At 37.6% G+C, this 17432-nt stretch overlaps 2 protein-coding genes and 1 long non-coding RNA gene across 15 annotated transcripts in view; 2 read left to right on the forward strand and 1 right to left on the reverse strand.

Moving 5' to 3' along the window:
- Positions 1-17432, reverse strand: part of ccdc177 (coiled-coil domain containing 177) — a 173403-nt gene that overhangs the window by 24959 nt on the left and 131012 nt on the right. The window lies entirely within an intron of this gene.
- smoc1 (SPARC related modular calcium binding 1) overlaps positions 1-17432 on the forward strand; it is a 61681-nt gene that overhangs the window by 9696 nt on the left and 34553 nt on the right. For all 10 annotated transcript variants that reach the window (XM_004539984.5, XM_012922089.5, XM_004539982.5 and 7 more), the window contains exons 2-5: positions 14013-14175; positions 14941-15012; positions 16903-17021; positions 17227-17326. In XM_004539984.5, coding sequence (XP_004540041.1) covers positions 14013-14175; positions 14941-15012; positions 16903-17021; positions 17227-17326 — 454 coding nt within the window. The remainder of the gene's footprint in view (positions 1-14012; positions 14176-14940; positions 15013-16902; positions 17022-17226; positions 17327-17432) is intronic.
- Positions 5895-7499, forward strand: LOC143414109 (uncharacterized). The gene is made up of 3 exons (XR_013094656.1): positions 5895-6586; positions 6683-6775; positions 6924-7499. It is a non-coding gene; the product is annotated as an uncharacterized LOC143414109 (long non-coding RNA).

Below are 17432 nucleotides of genomic sequence, written 5' to 3' on the forward strand. Positions count from 1 at the left end.
TTGAAAAGTAACTATTGCGTTACTTTAAAAAAAAAAGTTTAACCATGGGGTCCAGGGTATAATTGGCCATTGCACCCAAATCAACTACTTTTGATTTATTTGACCTCTACATTTCACATTTAAAAACTATTTATTTGCCTTGTTTGGTATCATCCTTTTCAGCACAACCTCACGTGTCAGAATTTACAGTCATGTTTTCATTTTGACATACTGTATTAACACAATTGATCTAAAATCAGACAAAAAACATAAAATCCGAGTAGAAAAAGTTATATTTTTTACTGTAACAACCACAAACATGTTTATTGAATCATATTTCATAACTTTAAATGCAAATAAAAATTGTCAATTTTAAAATCATACGCACAAGTTTTGCAAACAACAAAGTTATTTGCAGCCATTTACCTTTTACCCTTTTTTTTTTTACCATTTCAAACTATTTACAGAACAATCAGCTGTTCTGCATTCAATAAGATGCCACACAAATTATTTGTGCCACTCCAGAAAAGGTGTATCACTCCTTTTTCTACCTGGAGACAGCAGTCACATCATTGTTCTGACACACAACACAAAACTATCCACAACACTACACAATAATTACACAAGACAACACATTAACTACACACTCCAAACACACTAAACGTGACAAATCTCTCACATGTCAAAACTCCCTCTCTCTCTTTTTCTGCTCTCTTTCTCTCACCGTCACTCCTCAAACTTCCCCCTCTTCCTAAACAGCCAAAAGTCATATTGCCATATCATTTTTGATTGGTCAACATGGTGCACTTTTACACCAACACGAAAGGGCTGTTTCTTGTTTTTTGGGTTTTTTTGGTCATAAGCAGAGAGTGCTTGCTAGCTCTGTCCTTAGACAGTAAACGTGACGAAACTATTGAGGAAAAACGCCGCATATATATTGTTTATCATGACTCTGGTTTTACATGGCCTATCAGGACAATTTAAAAACTGGTATATATCACCTTGTTGCTTTGTCATCTTAAAGTGGTCATGTCATTGGCTTACCACGACTACTTTATTCTTCCTCAGTCAAACAGCAGCAGTCATGCGATTGTTTTGCCCCCTTAGCTCCAGGTGTTGTGCCAAAAAGTGATCGTCGGGCAGAAAGTGATTGCTGTCCGCGGGAGCGCGCGCATCTGCTTAAAGCTGTAGCGCCCAGATTACTTACAGCTACTTCCATGCAACTGATATAAGATGTGGTAAGCTAAAGACAGCTTCAACCGTCTGTTTGTTGAAAAATAGTAAAGCAACCGCACCGAATTTTCTTGTCACTAACAGTAATGGCATTGTAACGATAGAAATAGTAATTAGTTAGATTACTTGCTACTGAAAAAAGTAACGCCGTTACTTGTAACGCCATTATTCCCATCACTGGTAACCGGTTGGCGAGTGGTTGCTGAAGGTCGCAAAGAAGGTGCAAAACCCACTTTGTGATTACTTTGGTCACCACAGTAGCCTTTTATTTGAATGGAAGATGCCCACCTGTATGCAAACACTTGCAAAGGAATAGTCAAGCAGTAATAAAACTTAAAGTTAAGTGTATCAAACTTAAGTGTGATAGAAAACCAGGAACTGAGCACGTTCACCTTCAGTCATCAATGTCTGCTAACAACCAAATATAAGGAGGTTTTCTGTGCTACTACGTTCACTTTGCAACTTCTAGCAACTGTTGCCAGCTCGTCAAGGAATACACATTTTTCACTAGTGACAGGTGGTTGCCAGATTGTCGCTGTAGGCCGGTGGCTTTACCTTTAAGGAAACTTGCTTCAGATTGACTACTCTGGATGTATGTGGGTTATGTCCACTCTTATTGACATCATACAGTTTTATCAGCAGAAAAAATAAATTCAGGTGTTTTAACCTCCTAGGACCTGGTGTCCACGTATGGGGACATCACATTTTGTGTTGGCTAGACCACAATACTAAATTTTGCTCTTTTAAATGGCTTTCAAATGAGCCATATTGATCAAAGTGGCACAATTGTTGTTTCTCATTTTGTTTTTGTACCCAGGAAAAATGCTGCTGTGTTCAGACACCAAATAAAGAGTTATATACATCATTACTCAATTGTAAATACCAAATAAAATAGCAAAGAGAAATTAAAAATGCATGCCATGAAAGAGTTCGGGTCTTAGGAGGTTAACCACAAGGAAACGTTACTGACCCCATTGTATGAAACTCTGGCCTTGCTGAATATGAAGATCCACTACAATAACAGGGCATATAATAGTTCATGCCCAGTCATTTCTTCCTGCTGTGGATGGCTCACAACCTTATGCCTCCTGTGTGAAAATTGTCCACCTTCTTTAAAAGCTTCCACACCAAAAAAGTGGGAAAGAAAATTTAAAATGCTAAAATTGTGTCTCGAGCCTTTTTATTTAGTCAGCTGGTTCTCCTTTCTCAATACAGAGTTAAGTTAAAAAGAATGATGTAGCTTTTAATACATTCCTTTTTTTTTTCTACACTTTTTTTTTAAACACTGTGTGTTAATTCAAACAGCATGACAGATGGCATTCACTTTATAGATTTCCTGAAAACTAAATGCTAATTATCGGACAAAAGTGATTACCTCTGCCCGTTAAAAGCCCACAACCGTACACAATTAGCTCTGTCTTTGGTGGACAACTTTCATTGGCTTGTTACCTCTGTGGTTGGCTCACTTTCATCCTCCTTTTCCTCCATTTGACTAATCCACTTATTTCCCAGTGAGGGAATGCCAAAACACCTGATGATTAATGACACAGGGATGCATTAGATAGCCATGCATGTATGTCTTTATATATGCGTTGGTGTTGTATTGTTTGTTGTTGTTGTTGTTATGCCCGGAGGCTATAATGAGCCCATCACACGTTAGCGTGAAGCTGGCACACAGATCTCCCTCTCGCTGTTTTGCGCTCACACACGTGCACCGATGCGGACCAGGCTGTAATGAATCCATCTGTGCACGCAAAAGCCTTTTCTGTAGAAGCAGTGATGTCATTCATGTTAAGGTGCATGGTGCTGTTAGTTAATCTGATTTAAACATCTCTTATGCTATCAGGGTAAGAGCTGAGGTCATCCCTTGTTTAAAAAAAGAGGCCGTGGGCTTTTCCAAGTAAAGAGTTTGGATTATTGACTACTGTGTGTTTCAATCAGAGAAAAAGAATCAGTGAAGCTGGCGAAATTTGGACCACTGTGCTGTATAATTGCAACCATATTGGAGCCTGTATTTGTATTATGCTGGCTCAAGTTCTACACAGACTAAACAGCCAAACATCCAAAATATGCTTTCTGTGCATGATTGCAACATATTTATGTTCGCAAGTATTAATAACCAAGGCAGCTTTGACAGCGACATAACCAGCGTATCACCTTCTGTTCTGTGATGGAGTAAATGGCTCTCCAAAAACAGCTCTGGAAAATATCATCTCTAATTAACATCAGGAAATTTTCTGGAAAACACATAAGAAAGCTGATGTCAATGATGCCTAATCACAGTGAAATGTCTTTAAAAATGTCAGCACTACAAATTTTCTGCAGACCGTTGGCAGTAAAAATTTCAAAGCACGCACGAGTATTAAATGTCTTCAATGGACCGGTATGCTATATTTCTCAGTTTGAACAGTAACACCATTACAGGCAGTGACTTCCAAGTGTAACATCGGGCTCAAGTACAACGTCTTGCTTACTGGAACGCCTGGCTGCAGGTTTGAAACTTTATCTCTCTTGGCAGCTCATGAAGGGTGTTAAACAAATACAAAAAAGCTGAATTTTTATGCAATCTTCCACATAAACACCACAAGTCATTGTTTCAGTAGGTATTAAAAATATACCACAGCTGATAATGATGAACCAAGCAGCCATACCAGTAAGTTCGCTAGTTAAACATTAGCTCCTCAAGTCATGCAGAAGTCGGTTTTCAAAGATAAACTATTTCGTTTAGATTTTTAACCTCTTTTCCTTTAAAAACAAGCACTCAGCTTTTTGTTGTTGTTTGTTGAACTTGAATAGTTTAATTTTTTTTTTTAAATAATGTGAACATATTCTGCTTTGACTGCCTTCATATCTTATCTTACTAGATGTTGTCTATTGTTTTTTTTTCCTTTTACTGAAGTGGAACCACATGATAAGCACATATTTAGAAAGATAATGACCCTGCAAAAATAAATTATTCTGTCACCGAATAAAATCCCAAAAACTGGACTGAAAAATAATCTCTCTAATTAATATCAGGAAATATATAAAGACATATAAACATGTATTTATGAATGAAAATCTGTGCAAATTAACACATATTTAGGAAATAGTGCATTTAAAAACAACTTTGTCATGCAAGAAATAATTCTCTTAATGTAAGTAATTAGATGGGAAGTTTCATGGTGCTATCTATGAGTTAATATTTTCCTCTGAGAGGGTTTGCAATACTTGGGAGATAGTACTGTGAAAAACAACAAAAACAAAAAAGTCTTGTCCTCAGGTCACTAATCAGTGCAGCTTGGTCTGATAAGTTACAAAAAGATGAAACAATACGAGAAACAATATGTAGAGAAAGAAGTGAAGTTTAAGATCTGTGAAACTTCCTGTCCAGCTGCTTCCAGCCATAACACCACAAATTTCTGGATGCAACTGTTGAAAGCTGGGTTATATTTGGGTAATGCAGGCGCCAGTTTATGACAAGGAAGACAAACCCAAGGAATTAAAAAGACAACATCTCTGTTTCTTTTTAGATCTTTTGTTTTTTAAACTGTTCACTTTGAGTCCAAAGATTTTGGTGGTGCACTCACTAAGGCACATACCATAACTGAGAATAAAAGCTATAAATAAAATACAGTAAGCACGCAGCTCATGTTGTGCTGTGCAGCTTTTACTTCATTTACGTCATCCCAGCTCTGATAAATCTGGGAAATAAATCAGCTAAGTTGCTGTTCAACAAAACTTCAGCAAGTCTGTTCCCCATTAAAGTATTACCTGATAAAGGTGAAAACGGGATCAACCGTTTATGTTGTGTTAATGCTTTTTTAATACTCCTAATCTGTCCAAAGAAATTAGTTCTACTAAATTAAAAACACTTATTGTAGATGTGATCTGCATATTAACTACCACCTTGGTTCTGTCTCACATACACTCTAAAAAGTAATTCATCAGGCCTTTTACCACCACTTGATTAAATCCATGGCTGCAACATAAAAATTCTAATTTATTGATTAAGATAGACCTTCTAAGTTGCAAACTTTATTTTTTTGGGTTGTGTTGAAATAATAATGTTGGTAATTACATTAAATTAATTTTATATGTAATTTGAAATTAAATCCCAATGTTAGTGGGTTCAAAATAAAATTCAAGTTGTAATTACTTAAAGAAATTTAATACATAACTTATTTTTTTCCACTGTAACTTCTGATTTCAAATTCCCTCCCCTACCGACTTAACTAGCTGGGCAAATTCACACATGTTGAGTTGCATGGTGCAAGCTTTTGTAAAAGACATTTCAAGGTAAGTAACATTTCATTTACAAATAACAGTTCTACCAAAGCAAAGCATTTGTGCTAGTCACCTGTAGTGGATTTGTGTATGATGTGATGCTCATACAGATAAGGAAATACTTTGCACTACCACATGTAGCTAATGCTAGCCATTCTAAACTTTAGCACAGCAGAGGATAAGACTTATAAAGTTTCATTTGACAAAAGTCTTCAGCTAGAGAGTGCAACTGTGGCTAGGAAAAGCGTGGTTAAAGTTTTGCTACACAGTGCAATCTAATTTCGATCTTAGGCTGATTTTGTTTTTCTTTTTACCAAAATTGGAAGCCTTAAACTGTGAATAGTTTTGTCAGAGGGATAACCTAGAGGCTTCTTTTTTCCATCTGGCTCACCTATTTTATGTCTTTATAAAACTTGCATGACCTATACGTAATATTACATTGTAAATGATTTTGGTTAGTATTGTGATACAGCTTAAAGTAAGTATTGTTCTTGATCTTAAGAGCTGTAGCTATCTTTGTTTTGTTTTTTTGGGTTTTTTTTTTTTTTTTAAATCAGATTGTGTGAAATATTGTTAATGTCATTCAAATAGCATTATTCTGGCATTAACAATGTGAATCTACTTAATATTAAGACTTTATGTAAGCAGTTAGTATAGTGTGATAATCTAGGGTCATTAGTGCTTTGTTAAGTTGGGACATATTTTTTACAAAATGGGCTGGGAGTGAACAATGTGTAAATTCGAAACCTCTGCAAAAACAGGGTTGCTAAAACATTAGAGATTACACCACGGTTATGGTGGGGAAGTCTCCCTTGTCTTCACCAAGATTGTTTTTGTTCCCTCAAAACTTGGGGTAGCCTTAGATCACTTCTATCCTCTTTAAATAATGTATTACAGCATTCATTAATGCAGTATAGCTAATAGTCTGCAAGGTTTAATTCTTCTGTTTGTGTGGTCTACAGATAAAGGAGGAGTTCAAGAGAATAACCACTGTAAGCCTTGAATGGCTACACTTGACCATTGCACCCCAAAACTGATGGATGTCATTTTATCAAGGGGATGAGCTAAGGGAGTGAGAATCAGGCAGATCAAGGACATGCTTCTTGAGGTAGGACAACTATTTAGACTTTGGGTAGCTTTGAAATGCACTTTGTTGTCAGTCACCCATGTATTTTATACTCACACTTTATTTTTTCTTAAATAGCACAATACAATTGAAACACGCAGAGAAGTAGCCATCTGCTGCCTTATCACTTTCCTTGGAGAGAAGGACGAGGACCTTTTCATGGAGTTTGGTGTAAGTAATTCAGCATTGTGTGTGTGTGTGTGTGTGTGTGTGTGTGTGTGTGTGTGTGTTCCATTGATCATCTGAATTCATTAAGATTCAGTAAGTATAAAAGTAATCTATAATTCACTAACCTATTTTTTAAAATTTGCTTTACAAGGACACCAAAGAACTTAAGGCAGGTGATGAAAACTGCCATCATCAGTGACCGGTACACCCCTGGATCTAACCATAAGACTGCAACCATTGTGGTGGAGGAAACAAAAATAATGGAGGGCCAGAATTTCCCAAGGTGCTGTGTTTTGCTCATGGGCATAATATATGCTCTCAATCTGAGCTAATGCAAATATACTTTTGAAGTTGTTCAGAAGCTGTTCCTTGACCTTGATGGAACCATCATTATGTTAAAGATGTTGACTCTGTTTCAAAAATTGTTAACTGTTTTGAATCCTGTATGTGTAAAATTGATCTTAAAGGTGTTTGCTACATTGTGTAATAGAAAGATGCAAGATCTTGTAAAGTTTGGTAGGCATTGAAAGTTAACATTTACTGAACACTTGCATGGAAGTATTACTGCAACAAAATGTTTTCTAAGTAGATTTTTTACCAATTGAACACATTTGTTTCTGTGGTGTTAAATACATAAAGGCATATTCTATAACTTGGCTGTGATGGTATAAATCTAAATTTCTGGTTTATTTTCACTTTTTAAATACAAAGTGTTGAAATGCCTACTGTTAAAAAAATAAAGTTATTTGATAAAAAAAAATGTTGAATGAATTCCTTTCTTAAAAGCTATTACAATAAAAAAAAAAATAAGAGAAAGCTAAAATGATGATAATAATGATGAAAATCAGCAACTTAATATTTTAAATAATGAACTTTAAAAAATTGTTTTTGTAATTGCTGTAATTAATTACATAACACTTAAAAATCATTTCAAATAATGTGGAAAAAGTAATTGGAGGAACATAATTTTTATGAGTAAACAACTTAAAAATATGTTTTTAAGCTACCAAATATTACGTAAATGGTAATTCAAATCACCTTTGATTATGGAGGATAATTTAATTCCCGTAACTCAATATAGTTTGTTGGTTCAATCTAATTTCAACATAAGTTATCATAACTCAAAAAGACTAATGGAAACTGTTGCGTTAATTTTTTTTGTTGAGCTTAAACAATAGTTTTTAGAGTGTAGCCAACTTTTTACTCTTTATAAAAATGATCATTTTCTAATCATATTTTTCTTCTTTTTCCATTGCGGCGGGTTGGAGTGGAACAGACTAGCTGCCAGTGATGGTAAAAAAGACCATTTTGCTAATGCTGTAATGGTTGCACAATGGGGGTTGCATTTCACTTATTTTACGAGTGGTGGAGAGAGCGCTCGGGGATCTGTGTTATTCTGACTTCGATGCGTGTGTGAGCTTGTGTACTTCTGTGTGTTGGCGGAATGTGGCTTGTTAAATGTGAGAATGTCAATGCTCATTGTTTCCCGGTCAAGATATCAGTACCAAACCATCGTGTAACTCCCCTGGTGTTTTACCTCCAGCTAATCTTTCACCTCATCTCTTTGGTGGTCCATCAGGAAAAGCAGGATCTCGCATCTTCATAGTGTAACGAGATTTATAAAATATGCATTTCTTTTAGTTCTACTGTTTGGACATTAAAGAAAGTGCCTCTGAGTGGTTGTTAAAGTTACGTTATTTCACTCCATTATGTTGTTTGGGAATGTGGCTCTATAAATCCTTTAGTGTTGCCTGTTACACTATAATGTTTAGGTAATTAAGATTTATGTAATTAATGTTACTTTGACTTATGCTTGTTCCTTAACAGCTCCAGTTATATGTTAGCCTGTTTAATGTAGATGTGTTTGTTTGGCTGTGATTATGGAGTGTCAGCCATTACGGGCCTAACAGTTGGGGCTGTTTCTCCTCAGGAGATAATGCCAGGTCCTGTCAGCCTGGTTTATACTGTATCAGCTGATCACTGTCACATAGTCCTGGGTCAGGGAGTGACTGAAAATAACTCTAAATGTTTGTTTTTTAACTTCTTCAGGCTGTGTGATGGGTGGGGTTTATCACTTCAGGTCAGCTCAGATAATAGTCAGTAAGCCAGAGAGTAAAGGAAAGATTAAGAAGGCAGAAATTTTGTCTAGTGCTAAAGTAAAGAAGTAAGTAACATTAACTGCTTTTTTCGCAGTATTTAAATGTGGAGCACATTCACATTGTTTATAGTGAGACAAATGTGGAGGAATCAAAATCAGAGCCGCTGCAGAGTGTCCTTAAGACGCAGTTTGAGATGTTACTGTGAAAGAAAGCAGAGTATTCAGATTAGATTGGAAAGAGTTTAGCATGCTACAGACTACTTGATCTTCTTTCCAAAGGGTTTGACTCATCATTCTCTGTTAAGCTAGATATTTTTCAGGTGGTTGTTTTAATTTGCAGTAGTGCAGAAATGAGCTGAACCTCATTTCTTTATATTTTGTTTCCAAGGAGCCAGACACTTTTGGACATTGGCTGCTTTTTCAGCCAGTCCAGTCCATTTTCAGAGGAATGTATTTTGAGTTTGTTAAGCCACTTACAAACTGACCTGTGAATCATTCAAGCATAAAAAAGGCACAGATTTTATGGTGTGAACCAGTGTCAGCGTGACTATGATCCCAAACACACTGACAGTGCAGTAAAAGTATACCTTGGAACAGTTGAAGTGAAGGATTGACTTTTCCAGGGCCCAGAACTCAACTTCTTGACAGAATGTAAGAAAAGGTAGCCAGCATTTAAAGAAGAGTTTTGAAATGTCCTTCAAAAAGCCTGAAGAACTATTCCTGAACACTGTGTAAAAGGAAATGAGGCTTGTTAGAGTTGTTCAATGTCTGTTTTTATACAGATTTATTGAAACAGTTTGCACGTTTCAGTAAACCTTTGCACCTATTTCTGATTTTCCTAGCAAATATATATATATATATATATATATATATATATATATATATATATATATATATATATATATATAAAATAAGGGTTGGGTCAAGATTTTGTTTTGCACAGCCCTCTTGAACATTTCTTTACCAAATATAGTTATGCGTTTCAGGGTTCTGTGAAACAGTAATTAATATTAATTTAAAAGGAAACAAAGTACAAAACTTATCAAAAGGATTTCATCAGTAACGAGTCAGCTGCTGGCTGAGGCTTCGTGGCGCAGAGACAAGAGAGTGGTATCAATCATTTCAAGTCACTCTGACAAGTTAACTGATGATGTTTCCTTTGAGTCCCAGTGTTTGCAGGCCTGTTCTGGTGCATCCAGTAGATGCTTGATCAGATCGGTATGCGGGGAGTTTTTAAAGTTAGTGAATGTCTGGACTAATGGTTTCCGAGCAGGACTTTACACTGCATCGGGACCATTACCTGTCAGCTATTTAAATGTTTGGCCTGATCGGTGCTGTTACATACCTTATGTTAACTTTCCAGGAATATATTTCACAAACTACTTAACAGGTTACTGTGAAGACACCGCTGTGATGCAGATAAAGCTCTAAGAGAGAAAGAACACATCACAACATTGCTCTCTGTGATGTGCTTTTAGTTTATCTTAGAATTTCAAGAGTACTACTTGAAACATACAGAACAATAACTCACACTTGATAAATTTATATGCTGTCACATTGAAAGCTAAACAATGGGTAAAATGTTCCAGTGACTGCTTGAGTAATGCTTTCCTACCCTTTTAAAGTACTTTATTAAAAAAAATCTTCCATTTATTAAAAGTACTCTCAACTATAAATTGGGAAACTTTTCATGATCTCCTTGAGTGTCTGTTTCACCTTTACCAGAGGCGAGTGTTTGGGTGGGACGGTATGAGTAAGAACTGTGGGAGACATGGTAGAAGTGTTTATTTCCACCTACCAGACAATGCTGTCCCAATGCTTTATTATGACAGTGGAGGTAGAGTAAGTTTGTGAGTCAGTGAAGGGGAGGACAGGTCAGTCTGTGGGCAGAGGCCGGACTCTTTGGCTCATAACCTGGAGAAGAAGTCGGATAGAGCTAAATCACTTTTTTAAAATGGTTTGTTTTGGATGGTGATGTACCAGTTTAACAGTTCACCACACAGACAAACTGCTTTCCATCCACAGTCGTTTGGCTCAGGCTAGTTGACTATTTTTAATCATTTCTCCTGTGGAAGAAACAAGTAACTGCTCTCTCCTCTGCTAATGCTTAAAAAGAAAGTTGACATGGTCGCTCTCTACCTGGATAATGAATAATAGTCATATGTCTGGTTAGCCTGGAAATAAAACGTGATATAATGCAGATACATGCTTTTTTCCAATTACTGAATAATTGCTGTCCTTGACCAAAGCCAAGAGGAAGACACGCAAGTTAAAACTTGGAATGATGTGCCACGTTTTTCTCCCTGTCTGCACGCTCTCCTAAAGAGGTACGTCATGATTTAGTTTCACTCTGCACTATCTGACAAGAGCTTCTCTGTGACGGTTCAGTGCCAAGCCTGGAATCAGGTTAAACTCTCTGCCTTGTTTTAGGGGTATTTTTACAGCATGGCAATCTGTATTTGTGTCTCGCCGAAGTAGTAATCCCTTTGTTTAAATTTTACTTTACCTTGTTGTATTAAAGGTTCTTCTATATGGGAAGAATCAACATTAAACTTAACATTTCTGCCTTTGTTCAGACGTTCAATACAAGACAATGTTTTTGAGGGGTTAAATCTGTTACCTTCCAGTTTCAGGACATTTACTTTGGCTTCTGATTTATCTAGCTAATAATGTCGAGTATCTTTTTATATTTCAAGAAAAATCCAATTATCTTTGCAGATAATGAAGTATCTAAATGTAGGATTATTTCCATGATAGTAAGTCTAAAAAATGTCCAAACAATCTAATTAATGTCACATTTAGTAATAAAAGGTGATTTTTTTGTGCACCGTTACATATTTTGCAGTGAAGTAAAATGATTGTAAAAGAAAAAAAAAGCCAGAAAAACTCAATAGTCGTCACTATTATAAATAAAAAAAAGAGCCATGTAGTCTTGAAACTAGTTCATTTGCATTGGATACTGGTGATATTAAATCACCACTTGGCAGATAATTTGCTTTTTGAATTTGGGACTCAGTTTTGGATTCAAATGTTGAGATTTAAAAAATTAATGTTTTTGACTGTCACAGCTGTCAGCGCTGGCAACGATCGTTTGGTATTTGTAAAGTAAAAAACCCACAGAGACTGCAAATGGATGATTTTCTGACCTGCGTCTCATTTTACTCACCGCGTTTTGGCTTTGTGCTGCAGGTTATAACAAGTTAAAATCCCGTTTTCTCTCCAGGTCACTAAAAAGAATGAAATATCAGCCAGAATATGACAAAGAATATAAAATTCAAGTAGCAAGAGTATTTTGCCACTGTGGCTGAAGTGATGCTTCAGGTTTTACCAGCATGTGTCAAGGGATGCCTATTTTTTGGTTCGAGCCCCGGCTTGGACAGTCTCGGTCGTTGTGTCCGTGGGCAAGACACTTCACCCGTTGCCTACTGGTGGTGGTCAGAGGGCACGGTGGCGCCAGTGTCCGGCAGCCTCGCCTCTGTCAGTGCGCCCCAGGGTGGCTGTGGCTACAATGTAGCTTGCCATCACCAGTGTGTGAATGTGTGTGTGAATGGGTGGATGACTGGTTGTGTAAAACGCTTTGGGGTCCTTTGGGACTAGTAAAGCGCTATATAAATACAGGTCATCTAGAATAGATTAAGGTTAAGGTATACATAAGTCAAAATTCCTAGGAAGCTGTTGTCAATAGAAAATATTTCAAGTCTGATTGTACTGGCAGTTTCTTGTTTTTTTAAAGGCAGAATAAACAGAAAGTTACAGACTTCAGAGATGATGATTGTGTTGGGTTCTCACTCCTTGATAACAAGAGTAACACTAATTCAAAGCCACAGAGGAGTTTAGAGTATGTTTGATGAAAACGTCTGGTGTGTATATGAGATCCAGTTGTCTACCAGCTCATTCATGACATCAGAAATTTGGCCTAGTTACAATGTACCCTTTGCTCATGTCTTTCTGATTAGACGTTCAGAGAAAATCTGTCTCCAAGCAACATTTTTTAATGTTTTTCAAAATAATAAAAAAAAAAAAACGTTTTGAAGTTGGAGGCTGGGGCCAGGAGGGGGTGGGGGGGAGGTTACAATGAGAGAAGCATGAAAGCTCAATGTAGATCACTTCGCAAATGGCCTCAGATAGTCTGATATGAGTTGGCAAGTGAAGGTTGGAAAACTGTGTCCTTTTTTTGGTAAAGTACCTGCTCTTGATGCTCTGTTGGCTTCAACTAGATCTCTTCTAGTCACTTTTGAGACCTTGGGTATGAAACACATTTGATAAAAGTTTTAATCTGCAGGATATTTTTATTTTCTTTTTGTTTTTTTTTACCTTTTATAAAACACATGTTTAGAATAAAAAAAAGCATAATCATCACTAGCGAGATGACACAGTTGCTTCTTGTGTTTTCATGTTGGAATACTGAAAATAATTTCAACAAGAGTTGGCTCAGGTACACAACTGGGACACTGCTGCTCAGTACACACCTACTCTCTCCACTCACTAACACAAAACTCCATCTTTCTGGCAAAGTTTGTACTCCCTGAAATCCTTTAGAGCTTAAATATATCTGAGGCAGCTGTAATGCCAAGGACCATTACTGCTGTCAGAAAGAAGGCCGTGTTCCAACAGTACAGTATAATTGACTCACTAATAGATCATGAGTGATCTTGGGAGAGGGGAAGAAAGATTCCTATTGGAGAGTGTGGTTTGGCTACTTTGAAACTTAATCAAGGTTGAACCTGTCTTCAGCCAAAGATCAATTACATAAATTAGCCTCTAGGTCAAGCTTCAGTGCAAAACAATCTTGTCACGTCGACTTAAAAAAAAAAAAAAAAAAAAAAGCAAGGCAGCAGCTGACAAGTGTTTGAGAAAACAGAAATGTTTTGAGCAAAATAGGCAAGTGACCCGTGAGTCCAATTTGTACGTTAGTTTGGCATAACCTCAGATTCAGCTGAATGCTGCCTTTGTTCAGACATAGGGGAGCTAGAAAGAGAAGACGCCAAAAAGTAAGAACAAACCAATTTTTCAAGGGATGACAAAAAAGTTCCAAAGTCCCTAATCTCAAAATGTGTCTGTCCCATTATATAAAATCTGAAGTGAGTTAAATGTGTATTGCACCAGTGTTATGTTAACATGTTGCTGTATTTGTTGTTGCAGTGGCTGATTGGAGACAGAGACAGGGACTGTGGGATCACCTGCTCACGGACGGGGAAGCCGGTGTGTGGTTCAGACGGGCGGAGCTATGACAGCAACTGTGAATTGCAGAAGGCGCGCTGCAAAGATAAGACACTCACATTAGCACACAGAGGCCGGTGTCGAGGTGAGAGCTAAACTCTGGTCAACTCTGTGCAGATACACGGAGCTATTTTCAGGGTGCATTCAAGAAAATTGAGATGTAGGATTTATCTGTTTTTTTTATAAATGTAAAAAGTGATGATGTTTACATGAATGTTTTCCTGATGTCTGTGTTTACACAATCCATTTCTCACACATAACAGTCCACAGCTATCAGTAAAAGTCATACATGCATTTACATACATCAACGGGCACACAACAGGTACAATAATAAGTCAGACACAGCACTAATGAGAGGTGTTGGGATGAAGGTTGGTTGCAAAGCAGCTTGCAGGTGCATAGCAACTTTAGGTTGGATAAAAAAACTGACTCTGTACTAAGATTAGCTGACCTGTGGGATTGCAGTTGAGGTTAACTTGGCCTACCTATACTGATGCTTTGCTCATTTTCTGAATCTGTATCTAGGGCTGGAGAGGAAATGGATCAAAAAGAAAATCACCCTAAAAACACATGGTGTACTATAGCATTGCCATGGTAGATAGTTTGCATTGGTCTGAAATGTCAAAACAATACAGCTGGATTTGTACTTTTAGATTTTTGATACTTTGAAATATTCTAATAGATTTTAATTTAGTTTAAGTTTATTTAAGTTTTCCTTGTCACACCTGTTGCTCATTAAGGTGTACAGAGATTTTGTATTGTACTCGACTCTAAATAGTACCTGAAAGAGTACAAAAAAGAGCATCAACAGCCAAAACCACACAGACTCTGTGACCTTTTTGTCATTCAGGTAAAAACTGGGTGTTGCCAGTGGCTCTAGCACCAACTGCTATATCTGAAGGGAGAGACGTGGAGCTCAAAGGTAAGAACTGTGACACCTTAAACACCGCACACAACCTAAAATGCAGTTTTAGAATTCATCATAACCTAATATGGCCACTGAAAAAGCAATAAAATAAAAATGAAAAAAGCAATAAAATTAATTTATTAGAATCTTAAATAGCATATTTAAGTAACTGCAGCCTGTGGCCACAACTCAAAGTCTGGGAAAAGTGGAACTAAATGAGAAGATGTCTTTAATTTTCTGCCTCTGTGTAGCTATGTAAGTTTTTACAGACCAGGCTCACACACTTCCTCAGTTTCTGGATGCCAGCCACCCAGCAACGGCAGAGATTGATAGGTCTAAAGTCAAGATTGGAACCGGGCATCGTAGCCCCCTTTTTTCCAGACCCCCTTCTATCCATTAGAAAAACAGCAGTACGACTAAATCCATTTTTGGAGTGAATCTGACTCCCTTTGTGTGGTAATATGTGGCTTTGTTTCATAATACCAGTGTTGTGCCAAGGGAAGGAAAGCTGGGCAAAGCTCACGCAGTCTTTGCAGATGCAGCAGGCCTGTTCTGTTGTAATGAAAATGCTGCTTTATTTAGGCAGGCAGTTTGTGAACCAATCCTTGTTTACAACGACAAAGCCAGGCAAAGTCTCGTTGAAATGTGCGTGAGATTCAGATTAAACACAACAGATTAATTTGAATACGAGGCTTATAAATTGCTAACAAGTATAACAAACAACCGCAAACAACAACAAGCACAAAGCTGTGGCTGATTCAACCGGCAGACCTGCTTATTCATTATTTAGCTTTAAAATCAACACATTATGCATCATTCAAAGTCTCTCAAAGGGAGATTTGTCTGTGTCCATACACTGTGTTTCGGCTTTGTTACAGCTAACAAGCACGAGACGACAACCTGCAAACGACTGCTGGGCTCGACTTTCTTTTTACATTTACATAAATCAGACGTATTCAGGTTGGATTTTGGGGTTGCTTTTATGTCTCACTACAATATTCTATCTGCATTTTCTCTACAATACAAGTCTCATTTATAAATTCATGCATTGCTGTCCTCCTCAGTGACATCACCACCCTATTTTGGCCCTGTCAGTCTTTTATGCTTAAAGGAGACATCATGTCTGTCTCTACTCAGGTCCAGAGATGACTTTTTCAAACTTTTATTTATCCAGGAAAAATATTTGTTAAAAGTGGAGGACTGTGGTCGACTGGTCAGCTCCCTGGTGTGACTGTGTATACATGAACGGTTGAACATGAACTCATGTCCACAGGATTTTTGAGTGCAATAAAAACAGTAGTCGCTGACGGGAGTTTGAACCAGTGAACAGCTGGTGTGAAGCCCACTTCATTCTCTGACCTTTAAAGCCACCTCCATCTCTGTGCCTCGAGAGCAGGACAAGCTCATCGGTGCTGCACGAACAGTTTCCACTGACATTTCCAAATATCCATGTAGAGTACATGACGCACTCCTCAGCACTAACAATGAAGTATCCATAGCCTACATCTGGCACTAGCAGTGGTCAGTGTTGAGGAATGTGTTGTTTTAGTATTTTTGAAGACTGTTAAAAAGTCTCTGCCTCCTCTAGAGTTGAGCTACCTGCAGGTTTATTATGGTTGGAGCTTTTTTTTTCAGATTTGTGAAAAACCACACGCTGAAAGTTTGATTAAGTGTTTTAAGGGTCAGATTAAAAATCAAAACTGAGAAGAAAGTAATAAAATTATGTTTGTTTTCCCATCCTGTCAAAACATGCCCTTGAGCAAGGCACAGCAGTAAACTGTGTCTGTATTTACAGGTGTGAGCAGAGTGTTACTGGCACAGAACATGTGTCTTCACTACATAAAAACAGTGCTGGAGGTTTGTATGCAGTGTTTGAGAACAGAAGGTCCTTTCAATACGTTTCAGATGCAGGACAGTCCAAGTGTCGTGTTGAGAGGAACCAGGCTCTGGAGCAAGCCAGAAGACCTCAGTCTTCAGAGTCCATGTTCATCCCAGAATGCAATGAAGATGGAACATTTGCCCAGGTCCGTATCCAATCATCCGCGGCTTTTTCCTTCCCTTTTAAATCTTTCACGCTTCATCTTTCTCTTTCCATTAGTCTCATGTGTACCCCCCCTCTTCAGATCACCCCAAAATTGAGCTTTTTCTTCAGTGACAGAAAAGTCCACCCCCTGTTCTTTATTTACACTCTCATGTGTTTTACCTCTTCCATGTGTCTTGCCTCTGCAGGTCCAGTGCCATACTCTGACCGGTTACTGCTGGTGTGTTACCAGTGATGGCAAGCCAGTGAGTGGCTCCTCTGTGCACAACAGGACCCCAGTGTGTTCAGGTACTAAATAGGGGGGAATCAAGTTGGTAACCTGTTGATGAGGAGCTTTTCCAAATCATCTTAAAACATCTGTTGTATTACCGCACATACGAGTGATGGTTAATTA

Source organism: Maylandia zebra, linkage group LG19, assembly GCF_041146795.1.
Source record: "Maylandia zebra isolate NMK-2024a linkage group LG19, Mzebra_GT3a, whole genome shotgun sequence".
In the NCBI taxonomy this organism is placed as follows: Eukaryota; Metazoa; Chordata; class Actinopteri; order Cichliformes; family Cichlidae; genus Maylandia; species Maylandia zebra.